The sequence below is a fragment of the Salmo salar genome, chromosome 03, assembly GCF_965601325.2.
Source record: "Salmo salar chromosome 03, fSalSal1, whole genome shotgun sequence".
Lineage (NCBI taxonomy): Eukaryota > Metazoa > Chordata > Actinopteri > Salmoniformes > Salmonidae > Salmo > Salmo salar.
In genome coordinates, this window is record NC_138293.1 from 61,404,698 (window position 1) to 61,423,288 (window position 18,591).

Consider the following 18,591-nt stretch of genomic DNA (forward strand, 5'->3'; position numbering starts at 1 on the left):
ATTAGGAGAAGGAGCGAGCTCAGCTGTAGGTTCCAGGCCTAGGGGAGAGAGGCATGTTTCACAGGCCATCTACAGACCTATCCCTACAGCATAGATGCAAGCTTCTTCACTCTCTCTCTCGCTCTCTCTCTCTCTCTCTCTCACAGAATGGCACTGGGTCCCCTAATAACTAATGACACCTGATCCAAAGGCATCCATTTTAGAACAACCATTCAGGCTCTGTAAGCTTTGATGTGTAATATCAAAACAGAGACAAAGGATAGAACAATATAATGCATATCCATATATTTATCTAAATACAGTATATGGCTCTGATATGTTATGGGAAAATCCCAAATGGCTATAGAATAGATCTTTTGACCCATTCTCAATTGTACCCAGCCATGTTGCAGTATATATAGGGTGAGAGATTAACTCATTTCCAATAATCCTCTCAGAGGCTCTGATCCAGGAGTTGCTGTGCTCCTGCCCAGGCATCTAGAGCTTCCATCGAACGCCACTGCCTCTGTAAACACCCACTACCCTATTTGACAAACCCTACCCTCCCCCCTGGTCCCCCACAGCAATCACTCCCTTTTCAGTAAACAATGGGTAATATGACAGCTGATAGATACACAAGTTTGGCTGGTATCTGTCAATTGCCAAAAGTTTGCCTTGGACTGAATAACGTCTGGTCTGCCTACTTTCAGTGTGTGGTACATTTTTGTATCTGTGAGCTTGCTACATATGTAGAAATGTATTTAGCACAACTTACAAAGGCATATTTACTATATATTAGTCTTTTTAATTCTGAGAGTTATAGCTAGCAAGCACCTCACACCAAACTAGTTAACCCTTATTTAACCAGGTTGACTGAGAGAACACATCACAGGAATAGCGCCTCATAGCTAAAGTTCATCCTAGTTTGGGCCTATACATTCGGGCATAGCCAACTCTTGCATCAACTGCTCCAAGAAAGATTATGATGAAAGGACCAAGAAAAAAAAGAGGACAGAAGGGAGAGATGCTCAGTAAGAGAAAGCAATGGAGCAAAAATAATAGATGAAAGAGAGGACTAAAGACTGTAAGAGAGAGCAAGGGGTTGTGAGTGGGGGAATGATTGAAGATGACAATTTAGGAGAAAATCAGGATAAGAGTGAATGTGATTGAGAGAAGGGTCTATGGTATGAGGGGAGGGGATGCCTACCCACTGAAAAGTAGATCTACATGCATATAGCCTACAGCAGCCATCACATACAAAGTAGGAACCATGTAAAATGCCACTGAAATGTGCCCTCTCCATGTGGGTGGAATCTTTAGCCTGCAGAGAATAAGGACATTGCATATCAGTCAAAATATACAGACACTGTAATTTCTGTTGTCTTGTGTGCATACTTTTAGTGAGATTTGCAAATAATGCATTCAACTGTGTATTTGTTATGCAATATGCTGTGTTTGAAGAGGTAATTACTAAATTATCACAGTTTGAAGTGATCTATGCTGCTCACATTAATGCAGAGATATTAGGTATTTAACAGACTAGCTATTTCAACCACAGTAGAGACCTAACTACCAGCTATCCTAGCTAGCAGCTGCATGCTACTAACTAGCTAACAAATCAGTGCTAGCTCAACATTTAGTTTGATTGCATGTTTTGAATGTTAGCCAGCTAGCTATATTACAATACTGTGTCCACCGATACTCCCACTTTAGTGCATGATGTTTGCTTAGTTAGAACATGGTTATGGTAACATCCATGAAAAATAAGGAATTGGCTAGGTAACTAGTTATTATTGGTCCTGGTACCTAGCTACTGGTCGAGCAAGCTTACATGCTAATTAATGATTTCAACCAGCTTGCAATGAGAAGCGTATATTTTACAATATGCTAATGTTAACGGGTATGAATGCGTTTGCCAAGACCATTCAATATTTGGATCTAAAGTTGTATATTTCACCGCACATGCATGTGTGACGCTAGTCAGCACATTAGCTAGCCAGCTAACCTCAGTCGGCAAGCCTTTAGTTTTTAATATAGAAACTGGGTCAAAGAGAGGCACGTTTAATCAAATGATAACTAACCGTCGACAATAAGCTTAAACGTAACTCTAAAAAGTGGGCAATTGTGTTATTTTAACATTTCACCATTGTTTGTTATTCCGTTCAATTGAGTGTGACTTCCTACTGGCTAGCTAGCTCTCGATGAATAAAATGTCGCTTCTTTACGCATCGTTCCACACTCTTATCCTTGCGCATTAGTGGAAGGCGAGGGAAATATCGCTCCGCACCAGAGAGAATAATAAAAAAACAAATAAAGAAAAACCATACACTATTTAAAACCACATAAAATAATTATGTAATTGTTTAAGTATTAACAAAATGAACATAGTGCATAGCCGTAAGTTAATCGTTTTTCTACACGGTCTGTAAAAAAGGACTAGTTTGTTCAGGATGACGGGTTCATTACCTTCAGAAAGAAAGGATTGTCTCAATGATTGTGGGAGTGATACTCAACAAAAAAATCATTTATAGACAAAAGCCACGACATACTCTTCTGTCATAATTTAATAGTAGTATATATTATAAGTGGGATATCGATTAATGAAGATTAATTCACAGACTCTTCAAAACGTTCACTAATCCCCCCCTCCATTTATACATGGTAGCGTCTGAAAGAATGCCCCGGACTGCTTTCCTCTTGGGCCCAATGTGCACTTGATTGACTCTCAGGATAACCAATAATAATATGGTTTAAGCTTAGCAACAGTGAATATGCAATTTTGTCCAATAGCAGCAATGAGAGGGTGGTCCTATATCCTAAAACTTGATTGGCTTAAACTTTCGATACATGCACTAGAATTGTGGGTTAGGTAGTTGGTCATGGACGGTCTCGCTAGTAATTTACCTACATTGGAACTACAGATACCACAAAACAAGTAGAGTCAAGAAAAGCAGCATGCGCACTGGCGGTGGTAGAGTTTATATAAAACCGCGAACTCCTTCTGTGGCCGCATACTGGACAGTCACTGTTGTGGAGATGAAATACGAACTTGAGAAGGATTGCTAGCGGCACCGAAATAGTTAACGTTAGTTCGCTAGCTAGCTACAGTAGCTCTGACGAATCATTCGAGAAGTAACAAGTGTTACCATTCATAACTTTGTTTTTAAGAGTAGCGATAGTTAACGTTTCGAAAGTTAGCTAAACATTTCTTGTCAAGTAAATGTTGCTCATATTAAGACAAACAGTATACTTAGCAAAAGTTCGCAAAATATATTTTAATTAACATTTAGTTTAATTCGCACAGAGACAACGGTTGACATGTGGTAAGGCGAACAGCCCACCAGCATACATCAGGATGACAGAACCGAGCATTGAGAAGACCCATCACCTGAAAACTTCAGATACCCCATCAAGTGGGAGAGGAAGAGTTGTGGAGCATCCCCAAACCAATGAGAGCCGTGGACTCGAGACTGGCGGTAGGGGGCGATATGGAGATAAACAGCAGCAAGCAGAGAGTGACGGCGGGGTTATCCCTGCAGACAAGTTGTGGCAAATGCAAGGCGGGCAGAGGGAGGTGTGCCCAAGATTCGTTGCCGGAAATGCACTTCCTAAGTGCCCAGCAGCAACACAGCCTTGCCAGGAACCTGGAGCAGATGCAGCCGGAGAGGGAGGCCTCGTAGCCCACGGAAATAGTGGAGATGGACCGCACGAGGAGACCCTGAGTCAAGTGCAAGGCGAGTGTGGGAAGAGGACCGACTCTGGCTCTCCAGCCGCCGGGGCAGCTGTAGATGCTCGTCAGGGCAAGAAGAAACACAGGCGTCGACCATCCAAAAAGAAGCGTCAATGGAAGCCCTATTTTAAACTGTCTTGGGAAGAAAAGAAAAAGCTTGACGAGCGAGAGACAGAACGGGCGTCCCGAGTGAGAGCAGAGATGTTCGCGAAGGGGTTGCCCGTTGCCCCCTACAATACAACGCAGTTCCTTATGGATGAACACGACCGAGAGGAACCGGATCTGAAAACCGAAAGTGGTCCCCGACGTCTGTTGGGGACTGGTGCTCGCCCAGAGGACTCCGCAAGTGAGGACGAGCTTTTCGATGTGGAGGAGGAGGAGGACTACGGCAGCGGTGGTGGCAGCGATGGCATCGGGAGGCCTGGAAACGCAGGTGGGGAGTTTCTTCAGAGAGACTTTTCCGAGACCTACGAGAAATACCACATCGAGAGTCTTCAAAACATGTCCAAGCAAGAGCTGGTTCAAGAATACCTGGAGCTGGAGAAGTGCATGTCCCGTCTGGAGGAAGAGAACACCCGGTTGCGGCGCGTAACCAATCCGGACATCACAGATGATAGCCAGGTGCCCCAGTCGGATTCGGCGCGGATCAGAGAATTGGAGGGTGAATTGGAGAGACTGAGGGCGCAGAACAGTGAGCAACGTCCGCATAACCAGCAGAGCAAGGAGCGGGAGCAGATTGTCACATTAGGTGACTAGAAATGGATAGAACCAGGTGAAATATGGAAATGAGGGGACTAAACAGGACTTTAAGAAAATTGTCACCAGTTTTATGAAATCGGTTTGTTAACTCTGGAAGGTTCAGTGACAGTCCGTAAATTGCGTTGCAATATTTGAGCTTTCTTTTCTATTTGGACTGTAAAGGCGCCTGTTTAAACTTTTTCAATAAGTAATGTATATAATTTTAAATTATTTTCTTTTTTATAAAGAGAATGTATTTGGAAATACGTTTTTGTTTCCCTGGTATGCATGCATTAAAATACTCTATCCCACAATTTGTTAAATCAGCAGGACTATTTGTCCAAATGTAACATTTGTTAAAAAATGCTTCTTTTGAGAATTTCAAATAACTTTCCCAAAATTAAATGTGCAAATTAACATGTACGCAAACAATTGTTTTTTTTTTTTCGTAGGGGGTAAATAAAGATTTTGCCTGATACCAACTAAGTATTTGGCTATTATCTGCAAGCCATTTTACAGCTATTGACTTACATCAATTTCTTTTCACTATTTAGGTAGAAGTAAAGTGATGGAATATGCTCAATACCCTAGTTTTTCCAGATTCATTCAGATGTGCCCTTACTATCCTACTATACTCTTAGATGAGCCATTACCAAATCAGGTAAGTTGTGACTGCTTCACTCATGATCACTATAGAAATTATATGCAGGTTGCATAATGTAACCCTTCGTGAACAAAAACTGCCAAGAATCTACAGTAGGCTGTATGTACACAGCCATATATTTAGATATGCAGGGTTGGGGAGTAACTGATTAGAAATACTTTTGAAAAAGACATCTACTTCTTGATTTACTTTTAAAAAACATTTTTGCTCAATGACATTCAATTCAGCATTGAAAAAAGGTGCAAGTTAAAGTTTGTTTCACCTGAATGAGTCTGACCACTATGCTGATCACACCAAATGCATTCGATAGCTCCTTTTAGACTTATTCTAATTGAGGGGAAGTAATCAGATTAAGTTAGTTTGGGTAATCCAAAAGTTACGTTGATTACAATGTTGGACAGGTAACTAGTAAAGGATTACATTTAGAAAGTATTTTTTATTTTAACTAGGCAAGTCAGTTAAGAGCAAATTCTTATTTACAATGACGGCCTATCCCGGCCAAACCCTGACGATGCTGGGCCAATTGTGTGCCGCCCTATGGGACTCCCAATCACAGCCGGTTGTGATACAGTCTGGAATCGAACCAGGGTCTGTACCCAACCCTGGATATATGTCTAGCTGTAGCTGATGGTTTTGTGAGGTCTCACGACATGATATCCTTACAAAAGCTATTTTGTACTCCAACGCTCAATAGGTCAGCTCTTGACCTGTCTCAGTGGTATGTGAAATGGACCTAATGTTGCAGGCTAAAGCTCATTGAGCACATGACTCCGACTGCTAAAATAGTCTTTCTAAACAAGGCAAGGGTCCTATTGGAGTTGCATTGCCCTACTTCCATGGTATAATTTGGGATATGGAACTTATTGGGCCAAGGGTGATCAACGAATGTCAGGGAAGAACTTTGTCACTTTTTCATTACTCATACAATTAGATTGAATTCAATGTGAATGTTAAGCCTACCATTCATAAACAAATCCAAGGCAGGTCAATGAAATTAGTATTTTTTGTTCTTCAGGTCCAAATCATTCTAAAGTATCCAACATTGAGTGTTGCTCAATTAAGTTACTTATGTATGAAACAGTGGCCAGGTAAAACAAACCAATGCATGGATTGCTGTCATACCTTGTCCATGGACTTACATGGTAAGGAAACCAATATGTAATTTGGGTGAACTATCCATTTAAAGAGAGGAAAGCTAATAATGAAAAATAGATAAGTAATGCTGACCCAATTAGCCTGGTTTCAGACTCAGAGATAAAATGTTGTCAAGAACATTGACACAAAGTTGGAAATACACTTCTGTGTCAATATATTCCAAAATGGTACATTTTATGTATGTTTAAACTATGATTAAATACCAAGATTGCAGCGATAAATTGTTGTATGATTTAATAAATTATTTAACTCTCGCTTTTCTCGTGGCCTACTTGGAATCCACACATTTTCCTGAGCTCCTCTTTCGACGTTGTATTGATCCTAATGTCTAGAGCTTATACTGGCAGCCATTTGACTGCTGCTACGAATTTTGATTTCAGTGATGGCTACAAGATAATGAGTAGGACGTGTATTTCATTTTCATGCTTAGTTTGCAACCGTATGCATTTGACAAATATATCCGTGGTTCAACGTGGGCTGTGGGCAGAGCAAATGAAATCGCTTACCAGCCAGAGCTGTTTGTGCTTAGATAGCTAGTTAATTGTTAACGTACCTCTGTTTAAAACGCAGGTTTGGTAACTAGCTATATGGCTGGTCAAAATATGCATATATTTACCATGCTAGGCCAGCTAGCAAACTAACGACTTCCTTGTTTTTAGCAGGACTTTGCTAACTTGTTAGCTAGCTAGGTTTTACGCAGATTTACACACTTAAATTCCCCCAATCAAACGAGGTTTACCGACATACAATACACTGAAACAAATGTATACACAACTTCAGGAATCTTAATTGAATCTGATATAATTTGCACCGATTTCGAGTTGTCAGGTCCTCTCTGGATACATGCAGGGAAGTGTGGTGCAAGACTGAGCGCTCTATAGCAGAATAATTATGGGTAATGTAGTTCCAAGGTTCATCCGTGATGAAAATAAATGTACAGCATTTTTTATTGTGGTGCAGGATGCATTGGGTGAATGCCAATCAGTGGTGTCACAAACCTGGTTCCATTTTTTTTGTTTGTGAATTCATTTTGTTCATGTGGAATGACATCCTTCCCAATTTCAATGAAATATCTGAAACTGTTGCCTGGAATGGCACATGTCAGCAATGATCACAGAATACTATTGACATTAAACATTTCCAAAATTATCAAGCAACTGCAAAACATTTTTTTTTAACTTAATTCTGTTTATTTACATCATATAACCTTGCTTTGAAGCAAAATGCCATTGAATTAAATGGTTCCAGGTGGATAACCTTTAGTCAGGAAATTTTCTTAGAAGATTGTTTACTCAAAGCAATTCAAAACGTACTTTACACAATACAGTATGTTACATATCAAGACAATATGTACAAAATATTATCAGACATAATAACAAACATAAGGTATATCACATTTCAAGAAACAGACAGCTAAACACACATTGAGTGTTGACCAAATTTTCTAAAATGTTTGTATTTATCTTTTTGATGAAGGCATGAGCAGTTTGGTTCAGCTCTGTTAAGCTCAGCTGTACGTCTCCTATTGACTGACAGTTTAAATGTATACAGTTAGTTCATCAAACAAAATCTAATGCAAATGAGTTGGTACCATATTACCCTGTTCTAGGTATTGATTACCCTTTACTTAGGCTTGTTATGTGTACCATACAAAACACTGTCCACATGAAAGAACCTCTGTGTGTGAGAAAAGCAGGTGAGAGCACTATACTTCCCCTCTCCTTACAGCATCAGGTATTCCGCTCTTTGTTAGTGCTTGTTACATGCAAACAGACTGCATAGACAAGTCCTTGGCCAGACACAGTGTGCTTTTAATGGCCTCCCAGAGAGGCTGCTCGTATGTATGATACACGTCTTTGGGTCAGCGGTTAAGATGTAAGCACAGCAATGAGAAGAGAATGGATTCAGTCTGGCTTATAACTAGATGTGAAGGTTGAGGCTTCTGGCTTTGAGAGTCTGGAATAATGAGGGTTAATGGGGAGGTGAGGTCTGACCATGGCACTGCAGAACAAAAACACTCTAGAAATCAGGCACTTGTAGGGCAACTCTTGAGGTAAGACAAGACTAACTAAAAGTCAATGACATTTTATGATGACAAAAATCCTGTCAGGCAAAGGGGGAACCAAAGAATAAGTCCCATATGACATTGGTCGAGGGACAGTTAATAAAGAGTATTTGGGAAATGGAAACTCATCTTGGACCATGGCGAAGAGAATGGTATGTCAGTCTAGAAACACAGCAGACCCCAAAATGGCTACTTATGGTAACCACATTTCTGCAATCAGTCATTTGTATCCAGGAATTCTGAAGCACCCCACTCACAGTGGTTATTCACTTGAGTCTAACCTTATGGAAATGTAATATATGACATGAAAAATCATGTGTAGATGGTTTAATACTTGAAATATTCCTGATAATATAACAAATACAATATAATTGACAGACTTTACAAAATGTAACTTTGTGTAACATGCAGGTTGCATTTATAATCCTTGACGTTTAACAGGGCATGTTGTCAATATTTTGCGCTTTCTCGGTCACCCATAAAATGAAAACAAACGTTTCCTCTGGTACACATAGGCAGGTTTGGTCAAGCAAATTATTACCAACTAATACTTAATCCAATTGAAAAGACAGTTATGATAGAGTTGATGCAAGGACAGTATGTGATCGTTCTTTGATAAGAGAGCTGAGATGCATACAAACATTATTCTGACTTAAATTAGGTTATGGTAGATAAAGCCCTGTTTGCTGCCAAATAAGATAAGCATTGTCAGCATAAGGTAGATAGTAGTGTCAGCAAGGGGAGAGTACATTGCTTTCTTCAAATGCGGAAATGGATGCTATCCAGCCATGAAACGGAGAGGCATTTCAACGGCCAGAACTAAGGATTTTGACTGGAGAATGTTAATGTTGGATGAGTTATTGTATCTTTGCTAAATGAGAGAAAGTTTTTCTGCATAGTACTGTGAGTCACAGAGAAAGGCCATCTGTGAGGAAACAAGGAACAGGCTTTAGGATGTTTCTTTTTTGTTTGTTTTAGAAACAAGTACATCCGAGAAGTCAAATCACAATAAAAGTACTTATTCTTTTCATACAAAAAATATATATAGAATATTTACTGTATATAAAACAAAACAAAATTATATATTAAGGGAAACATTTCAAGTAACATCTTGAAGGAAATTATGGTGCACCTGTGTGCACTTATGTAAACCATAAAACAATTTTTTAAAATAAAGATAATGTAATATATATATTTACAAGGTTAACTTAACAAGGCTTTTTACAAATGTTACAAAATAGTTCAACACATAAACACCTGCACACTCAAACATACTCACGAGTATTGTCAGGCAAACACACATATGTACAGACAGACAAACATTAACGAAGACAGACAAACATCTTGGTTACAGACCACTACTGCTGTGTGAGCGTGTGTGTGTGCGTGTGTTATGTTATTTCTGTGTGTTGGCAACTAGATGAGTGTTAGAGCCAGTTGTTCTGTGGTCGTCATAGTAACAGAATATTAAGGAAGACTGATATAGAAGTCAGTGCTGGGGCCAAAGGTTAGACAGAGTTCTCCCTTAAAATTAACATTCCAATACTGCTTGTACTCTTCTTATAGTGTATGTGCTGATCTCTCAGCTAGTGTGTGTGTGTTTGTGTGTGTGTGAGTGTAAAAGACAGAGAGAGAGAGAGCTCACAGTCCTGTTGAAAGTGTCACTCTGTGAGGAACCCTGGGTAGGCTTGGTTTGGCATGCTCTTCCCTGTGCACTGGGAGAGGACAACCCACTTCCTGTGTCAGACAGGAAGCAACAGAGAGGACAGGAAGGATCCTATTATTCAGTAACACACTGTCTGTCTGCTGCCTGCATGAGGGAGAGTTCTTGGCTTTAATATCAACTGTGATGAGGTCTGTCTGTCTGTCTGTGTGTCTGCTGCCCCATTGCAGTTTTGCATTATTTTATTCTTTATTTAAAACACACAAAAGAAATAAGCTTTGGCAAATACTGGAATGCCCCTTGCCATGCAAACGGAGTAGACTGGAGTCCGGAAACTGTTCTCAGACCTGTCACAAGACCCCTTGTGTCTGTCTGTGGCTCTGCTGTCCACTACCCACTGCCATCATGCAACTGACTCGGGGTCAGCACTATCTGACCCTCTAACACAGTAGCCCTAGCTCAGCAGCTCAGGGGAGGGAGACTTTGAGAGGGAGGCCAGGGGCCTTGTAACTTACAGGCCTATCAGTCTTTGTCCATACTTACAGGTACTGATGGAACCTGGAGGCGGGTGCTCGGCGTGTGACGGGGGGATTCTGGCCCAGGGGAAGAGGGTGTCTTGGGTCAAGCTCCTGGTGGTCGAGGGGTGATCCCTGTGGTTTGCCCTGGTTGGAAGTGGCCAGTGACATGGGGAACTTGGTGGCTAGCGCAGGCCTCTTGTCGCCCGACTCGGTAGGTGAGACCACCACAGTGTGTCTTCTCCAGGCCCGTCTCTTCCTCCTCGTCTCCGGGGAGAGTGGCTTCCTCAGCCCCACGATACGCAGGTCATCAGCCGAGCCGAGCAGGCGCGCACGCACCTGGTCAGCCAGAGACCCTCGCCCCTGACCCATCCCGCTGGGGGTGAAAGAGGCAGCCTCGCTGGGGGGCAGGGCTTCTTTGGGCCGGGGTGGACGTAGGCTCTCCTGGCTGCTCCCTGAGGAAGGGTTGGTCCTGGATCGGTCCCTCTGGGCCCCTGGTACCCCGTCTCCCTCCTCTCCTGAAGGCCCAGGGAGGTCCAGCAGGTCCAGAGAATGAGCCTTGGTCTTCCCTCTGTCCTTTAGCTTCTTCCTGGCCAGCGTGTCACACTGGATCAGCTTGTGGGAGTTGAAGGAGGGCCGGGGGTGTAGTCTGTGGGTGGTGGAGGAGGAGGAGGAGGAGGGGGTGGTGGATCGCGCCCCACCCTCGCTCCTCTCCCCAGGGTCCTGAGTATGTGTGGATGGAGTGGGGGTGGTCTGCTGGGTCGTGGGGGAGACAGGGTGGGGTTTGTAGTGTGTGTAGAGGAAGCTTCGTTGTGCTGCTGTGGGGGGCTGTGGGGGGGTAGGGGGTGTGAGGGTGGGTGTAATGGATGCAGGGGGGTGTTTCTCAGGTCTCTCCTGGGTAAGGGAGCGCGAGGCGAATCCGCTCTCATTGTCCGTCTCGCTCACCAGCTCGCTGCGCTCGTCGTCAGCTTCATCGCACCGGCCCTCAGACGCCAGGCTCCGCCCCAGTGTGGAGAGGGTGGAGTAACCAGAGACGATAGAGCGAGCGTCCTCTGGCCCCCGCCACACCCTGCCCTTCACCTCCGCTGTCACCACCTCTTCCTCAGGGAGCAGCATCACCGTCTGCCCTGCTTTCTCTTTCTCACTACCGCATGGCATGCTGGGAACTATCACCTCCTCTACCTTCTCTCTCACTCTCTCTACTACAGACTCTTCTTCTTCCTCCTCCTCATCATCTTCCTCCTCCTCTCCCTCTGCTCGTGGGGCGGTGTCTGTTCCTGCCACCACCAGCCCCGCCTCTTCTCCCTCCTCTGCCCCCAGGTGGCTGGCTTTGATTGGCTCGTGCTCCGAGTCGTCGTCTGTGCTGCTGCCCACGAGGCGGCCGTTGTGGCGATTCCTGCGCTTGCGTCCGGTGACGGCGGACATGATGGACAGGGTCAGAAAGTCCTTGGCAGTGAGGTCTCGCTTTGACCCCCACGACCCCTGAGGCAAAACAAAGTCACATAGGTCAAAGGTCGGATGATTTACACAACCTCAACAATAACTAGCTGGTGTGAAGAAAAATGTTGTTACTTGCTTCAGCTCTTTGAATGTTTTTGTTGTGGTAGTGAAGAAGATTATTTTGTGTCTGTGAAGGTGCCCTGTGTGATATGAGTGGCCAGATGTAAAAAAAAGGTATAAAACAGCATAGTTGGCTATCTGAGGCCTTACCTTAGATTTAGCTGAGTCACTGTTGGTTGAGTCTAAGAGAGGACAAAGAGAGAGTGTCAGAGGGGAAGGTACACTGTAAAGTTGGTCTGTGTTACATCTGAGGGGAGGAGGAGCGTGAATGGCAGTGATGGGGGGGCACAGAGCTGCTGCTCAGAAAACAAACCTTTCTGCTATCTAGCTAGCTAGAGCTTTTAAAACACACCATTTTGACACTGTTATAACACAGGAAATATGACTGCTCTAATGTAACACCAATCCAAATTAGGAGAGAGTTGTAGATCCTCTGTGCCCACCCTCTACCCGTCACCTTCCCCCGGGGAACAGAACCTTACAGACACTGGTCACACACCATTAACACACAGAACAACGTGTCATCACAAACCACCGAATGTCATGGAGTTGATCAAACTGACTGGTATGTGACCAGGGTTGTTGGAGAGAGGGGCGAGGGTGGGGAAAAACAACAGCATTAAAGAATCACGGCAAACACTGATGACATCAACTGGTGAAGGAAGCGTCGGGAGGAGGGAAGGCAGAAAACAAGGTTGAGTAAAGGGTTTTTCAATCACCACACACTTGGTCACACACTCACTCACTACCGCTCACTCACTAGCTCTCACCCCCACTCACTAGCTCTTACTCATCAGCTCTCACTCACACTCGCTAGCTCTCACTCTCACTCACTAGCTCACTGACACTCACTAGCTCTCTCTCACTAGCTCTCACTCACACTCATTAGCTCTCACTCACTAGCTCACTGACACTCACTAGCTCTCTCTCACTAGCTCTCACTCACACGCATTAGCTCTCACTCACACTCATTAGCTCTCACTCACACTCACTAGCTCTCACTCACTAGCTCACTGACACTCACTAGCTCTCTCTCACTAGCTCTCACTCACACTCATTAGCTCTTACTCACTAGCTCACTGACACTCACTAGCTCTCACTCACACTCACTAGCTCTCACTCACTAGCTCACTGACACTCACTAGCTCTCTCTCACTAGCTCTCACTCACACTCATTAGCTCTCACTCACACTCACTAGCTCTCTCTCACTAGCTCTCACTCACACTCACTAGCTCTCACTCACTAGCTCACTGACACTCACTAGCTCTCACTCACACTCATTAGCTCTCACTCACACTCACTAGCTCTCACTCACTAGCTCACTGACACTCACTATCTCTCTCTATCTCTCACTCACTAGCTCACACGGTCGCGCTCACACGGTCTCGCTCACTCACTAGCTCTCACTCACACTCACTACCGCTCACTCACTAGCTCTCACTTTCATTCACTCACACTCACTCACACTCACTAGCTCTCACTCACTAGCTCACTGACACTCACTAGCTCTCACTCACTAGCTCACACGGTCTCGCTCACTCACTAGCTCTCACTCACACTCACTACCGCTCACTCACTAGCTCTCACTTTCATTCACTCACACTCACTAGCTCACACTCACTAGCTCTCACTCACAAGCTCTCACTAGCACCACTCACACTCACTAGCTCACACTAGCTCACACTCACAAGCTCTCGCTCTCACATGCTCACTCACATTCTCTCACTCAAATGGTCTCACTCATATATGCTCTCACTCAAACACACAGTCTTGTATAACTAACCTTGTGGGGAGACAATTCAGTCCCATTCGAAATCCTATTTTCCATAACCCTAACCTTAAAACCTAACCTTAACCCTAAACCCCATTTGACCTTGTGGGGACCAACAAAATATCCCCAGTTGGTCAAATCTTTTGTTTGTTTACTATTCTTTGTTTGTTTACCACACACACACACACACACACACACACACACACACACACACACACACACACACACACACACACACACACACCCCAGAGTAACACATGAGAGGTCCTATACAGAATGAGTGGAGCAGGTGAGGTAAACAGGACAGACAGATGGAGAGACCACTGTAGAGGGGCTTTCTCTCTCAGTGACAGAGAACACAAAGTCATTCATCCATTAGTCAGACTGGGTGACAGTACAGGGTCATCCTCACACACAACTCCTGCCTTAGTCAAGCGGACACTGAGAGGGAGCCGAGAGCAACTTCCTCTGAAGATGTTGACACATACCAAACACACCCACCCACCTTTTACTAACAAACACCATCACACCCAAACTCACTATTTCTCACGCACGCATGCACATGCACACGCACACACAAACACACACAGGAATTGGCAGGGGAAATCCCATCCTACCGCAGTGGCTGCTCCACAGGCTCAGCTAAGAGAGGGATGCAGCGATGTAGAAGAGAAAGTGAAAGATGAGTAATAAAGAAGAAAAGAAAACCAGGTGAGAGGAAAGAAGCACAGTCTAGTGATCGAAAGAGAGAAACTCGGCAAGGGCAAATCATTTCAAATGTATGTCATGCCTATATCCTGATTGTATGGGATTGGTTCAACTGTGTGGCTGTCAATGATTATTGACAGTCACTGATTGGCCAGTTCGGCCGCAGTATGAACCGTGATTGGTCTGCACAGGCTGTCAGTAGCTCAGTGCAGGTTGTGATTGGATGTATTTGGGCAGTGGTGGGCGGGCCCTCACCTGACGCCTCCCCTAGCAGAGCGGTCCTGCCGATGTTGGAGAGCAAGTGGTCGATATTGGGGGCAGGCACCAGGTCCTTCGTGTCTACTGGAGTCTGAAGGGGAGAAAGGCATCGAGTCATAAACAACACATGAACACTGGATTTAAGTCCTGCATCAGAATCAGTGACTGTGTCCCAAATGGCACCCCATCCTCCATATAATGCGCTATTTTTTCACGGCCCATAGGGCTCTGGTAAAAGAAGTAGTGCACTACGAAGGGAATAGGGTGCAATATGAGACGCAGGCAATGACGCATAGGCAAGATATACTGTATCATAGCACATCCTATTTGGGCTGTTTACTGGAGCAGATCACACTGTGTGCTCCAACATGACCGTGTGAACTGAACAGCTGTCCCCACATAGTTTCCACAGTTTGCAGAGTAAGTCCCACTGCACCTTCTCATCCTTGTCCAGGTCCTCACTGAAAAACCAGAGATACTGTGGGAGGAAACAGAGAGAGAGAGAGAGGAGACAGAGAGAAAGAAAATATCTGTGAGAAGATATTCCGACAGGGTAGCGCCAGCTCATCGGAGGAGAGTTAACATGAAGCCAGTAAACAGGTTTGTCATTGGTTGGGATTAGAGGCTCACTCACATGTTGGATGAGCGTCTCTACTATCTTGTAGCGGTCAGGCATGTGAGTCACCATGTCTGTCATGTTGTCTTCAGACGTCCGCACCAGCGTGGGCCCAAACACCAGGGCCAAGTTACGAGGTTCCATCTACACCCACACAGAAACAATACATCTCATTATAAATCCGGCTTCCTTCACCATCCGTTACTATCATCTGTTACTGTGACTCTGTAAAAAGTAGGGCACTTTACATAGGGAATAAAGTGCCATTGGGGACGGGACAAACGCCGGGCACTATATGGGGAAATAGGGTGCAATTTAGGACGCAGCCTATAATAAGCCGTTCGCGTTACAACACTACGATAGCCGTATTCAGACCTTGTTTTTCTCACAGTGGTCAGCTACCGTCTTCAGATGGCCAACCAGGAACTTGAGAGTGTGGTAGTAATGGTCCGGTAAGTCACGGATCTAACGGAGAGAGAGAGAGAGAGAGAGAGAGAGAGAGAGAGCGATAAGGAGAAATACGTCAACACTTCTGAGTATTCTGTGTAATCTGTTATCCCTCATCCTTCCAGGGAAAGACTATACCGGATATGCAAACAGAAGAACGGGTTCAGACAACGTTCACATACCAGTTTTTTCATGGTCTTTAGCCGGTCCCCGGCATTTTCCATCCGGTTAGCGTCGATGAAGTCATTGTACTTATCTGTGAGGATAAGAGTTACATGAACAGTTACAGAACATTGAAATAAAAACGAACATTCAACTGTAACTGTTAAAAGGAGGATGAATGAGAGTTTATTCATGCCTTTACTGACGGTTCATCTAACAAAAATGGGGACTCACCATCAGTGAAGAGAGGCTCCGGAAGTTTCCTGAAGAAAGACTTGAGCAAGCTGCTGATCACGTTCAGGTCCTGCCATTTCTGTGAAGCGGTAAGAACAGGGAGAGAGAGAGAGGTCAGAGGCAATACTAAAGGGCCTTTCGAGACACGGTTGGATAGAATAGTTGATAGTCATACCATCCTTTCCCTTTGCTGAACATTTGTACCCCACTGATGCTGTTTAACACCATCCCACAGACGACTAGATATAGTGTCTCTATCTAATCCAGTCATGGATTACTGTGCCTATTGCTTACTGTACATTAGGTTGTGTGTGTGTGTGTGTGTGTGTGTGTGTGTGTGTGTGTGTGTGTGTGTGTGCCCGTGCGTGCGACTAGGGTCCTGCTCCGCTCACCTCCTCTGCAGGGTTGATGTCCGATCCCTTGTTGAGCTGGTCCTGAAGGCTGGACACCACTGCGTTGTTTCCTGGGACCCTGTAGATGCCGGTGTACTCCAGACCCATGTCCTCCACCAGCCCACAGCAGATCTCCACGATCATCGGGATGAACTGGGAGGACAGACAGACAGACAGAGAGGGGAGGGTCGGACAGGAGTGGACACACATACCTTACCAGCACACAGATACATCATAGTAAACAGTAGACACACACTGACCCATACATGTCCATATGCCATTCATTTTCAATAAATACTTTAACAGGGCATATAAGCACACACAAAATGCTACATTTACAGAATATGATAAGATTAGAGGAAGGGAGGCTCTGGCTGACCTTGTTGTTGGCGGCTGGCTGGCAGTCTTCTAGCCGCACTCCAAAAGCCTTGGGCCCTGACTTCTTGGACTTCTTCATGATGTTGATCCCCCATGGCGACTTAGGGGGGTTGCTCTCATCTGGGGACAGACAGAGGGACAGCGAGTCAGACAGAGAGAGAGACAGAGAGACAGAGAGACAGAGAGACAGACAGACAGAGAGACAGACAGACAGAGAGACAGACAGACAGACAGACAGACAGACAGACAGACAGACAGACAGACAGACAGACAGACAGACAGACAGACAGACAGACAGACAGACAGACAGACAGACAGACAGACAGACACAGACAGACAGACAGACAGACAGACAGACAGACAGACAGACAGACAGACAGACAGACAGAGTCAGAACAAACATCCATTTCCATCCTGTCTCTGACCTTTGCCCTCAGGTTTGGGTGAGCGCGGCACCCCGGCAGCGTTCTCCATCTTGGCCAGCAGGAAGGAAGGCTTGGCACGGGACACCCTGGGAGAGGAGTCCGGCTTGTTGCCTGTTGGACTGGAGGCAGGGGGAGACAGAGAGAAGACTGTTACAAACTGACTCTACCAGACAGGACAAGCAAGATGGATGTATCAAACACTACTGCTGTATAGTGACAGGCATGTGTCCCTCACCTCTGTTTCCTGTAGTCATTGAGCTTCTTACTGATCAGAGCCTGTCTTGAGAATCCCAGCTCCTGAGACAGACAAACACACGGTCCAGTCTCTCATCAATACAGCCTTATACACTGTAGCAACACCAGTGAAGAAAGGTGACATGTACAATAATGTTACAGGAGAGCTATAAACAGAAGGCAGTGTGGGACATAAGATATGAGGGTTGTAGGGTCAGAGTTGAGAGGTCAGAGGGTTCTAGGTTCAGAGTTGAGAGGGGAAAGGTCAGTTGAGAGGTGAGAGTGGTGCCATCTGACCCACCTCATTGTCGGTCTTGCTGTTCTCGCTGATGACCTTGATCCAGTCCAGCATGTCCTCTCTGTCCTCGGCCTGCAGCAGGTACTCACAAAAGTCCTGAGTGGTCAGACGCAGCGCGTGCTTACGCTTGGTCTCGCTGTACGCTATGTCCACCAGGCAGCCCCGGATGCTGATTGGCTGCTCCTCGTCGGCATCGCCTCCCAGAGTGGCGCCCCGCAGGACCGCCTCCCGCTTGTCCTTGTAAAGGAAGAGCGAATGGGAGCGCAACACCGAGAAGACCCGCCTCCACGGACGCATGCCGCTACCCACCTTCTGTAACACACAACGGAATGGAGAGAGTGAGAGACAGAAAGGACAGAGAGAGAAGAAATGGAGTGAGAGACAGAAAGGACAGAGAGAGAAGAAATGGAGTGAGAGACAGAAAAGACAGAGAGAGAAGAAATGGAGTGAGAGACAGAAAGGACAGAGAGAGAAGAAATGGAGTGAGAGACAGAAAGGACAGAGAGAGAAGAAATGGAGTGAGAGACAGAAAAGACAGAGAGAGAAGAAATGGTTAATTAAACTGCAGTAGGTCCTATTCCTCTACTCGTTCTTTCTT

The 18,591-nt window shown here is 45.0% G+C and overlaps 2 protein-coding genes across 7 annotated transcripts in view; one reads left to right on the top strand and one right to left on the bottom strand.

Moving 5' to 3' along the window:
• The first annotated feature begins 2,972 nt into the window (after positions 1-2,972).
• Positions 2,973-4,933, top strand: LOC106600790 (protein HEXIM1). The gene has a single exon (XM_014192448.3). The coding sequence runs from the start codon at positions 3,335-3,337 to the stop codon at positions 4,463-4,465; it is 1,131 nt and encodes a 376-aa protein (XP_014047923.1). The 5' UTR covers positions 2,973-3,334; the 3' UTR covers positions 4,466-4,933.
• Positions 4,934-8,643: 3,710 nt separating this feature from the next.
• Positions 8,644-18,591, bottom strand: part of LOC106600788 (rho GTPase-activating protein 23) — a 109,868-nt gene continuing 99,920 nt past the window's right edge. For all 6 annotated transcript variants that reach the window (XM_082973655.1, XM_082973654.1, XM_082973652.1 and 3 more), the window contains 14 exons: positions 17,997-18,305; positions 17,697-17,758; positions 17,462-17,580; positions 17,038-17,156; positions 16,659-16,811; positions 16,267-16,345; positions 16,053-16,126; positions 15,799-15,888; positions 15,442-15,567; positions 15,244-15,285; positions 14,805-14,898; positions 12,220-12,251; positions 10,538-11,991; positions 8,644-10,068 (listed from right to left, as the gene is read on the bottom strand). In XM_082973655.1, the coding sequence (XP_082829781.1) occupies positions 9,993-10,068; positions 10,538-11,991; positions 12,220-12,251; positions 14,805-14,898; positions 15,244-15,285; positions 15,442-15,567; positions 15,799-15,888; positions 16,053-16,126; positions 16,267-16,345; positions 16,659-16,811; positions 17,038-17,156; positions 17,462-17,580; positions 17,697-17,758; positions 17,997-18,305 (2,829 nt within the window). In that variant the 3' untranslated portion in view covers positions 8,644-9,992. The remainder of the gene's footprint in view (positions 10,069-10,537; positions 11,992-12,219; positions 12,252-14,804; positions 14,899-15,243; positions 15,286-15,441; positions 15,568-15,798; positions 15,889-16,052; positions 16,127-16,266; positions 16,346-16,658; positions 16,812-17,037; positions 17,157-17,461; positions 17,581-17,696; positions 17,759-17,996; positions 18,306-18,591) is intronic.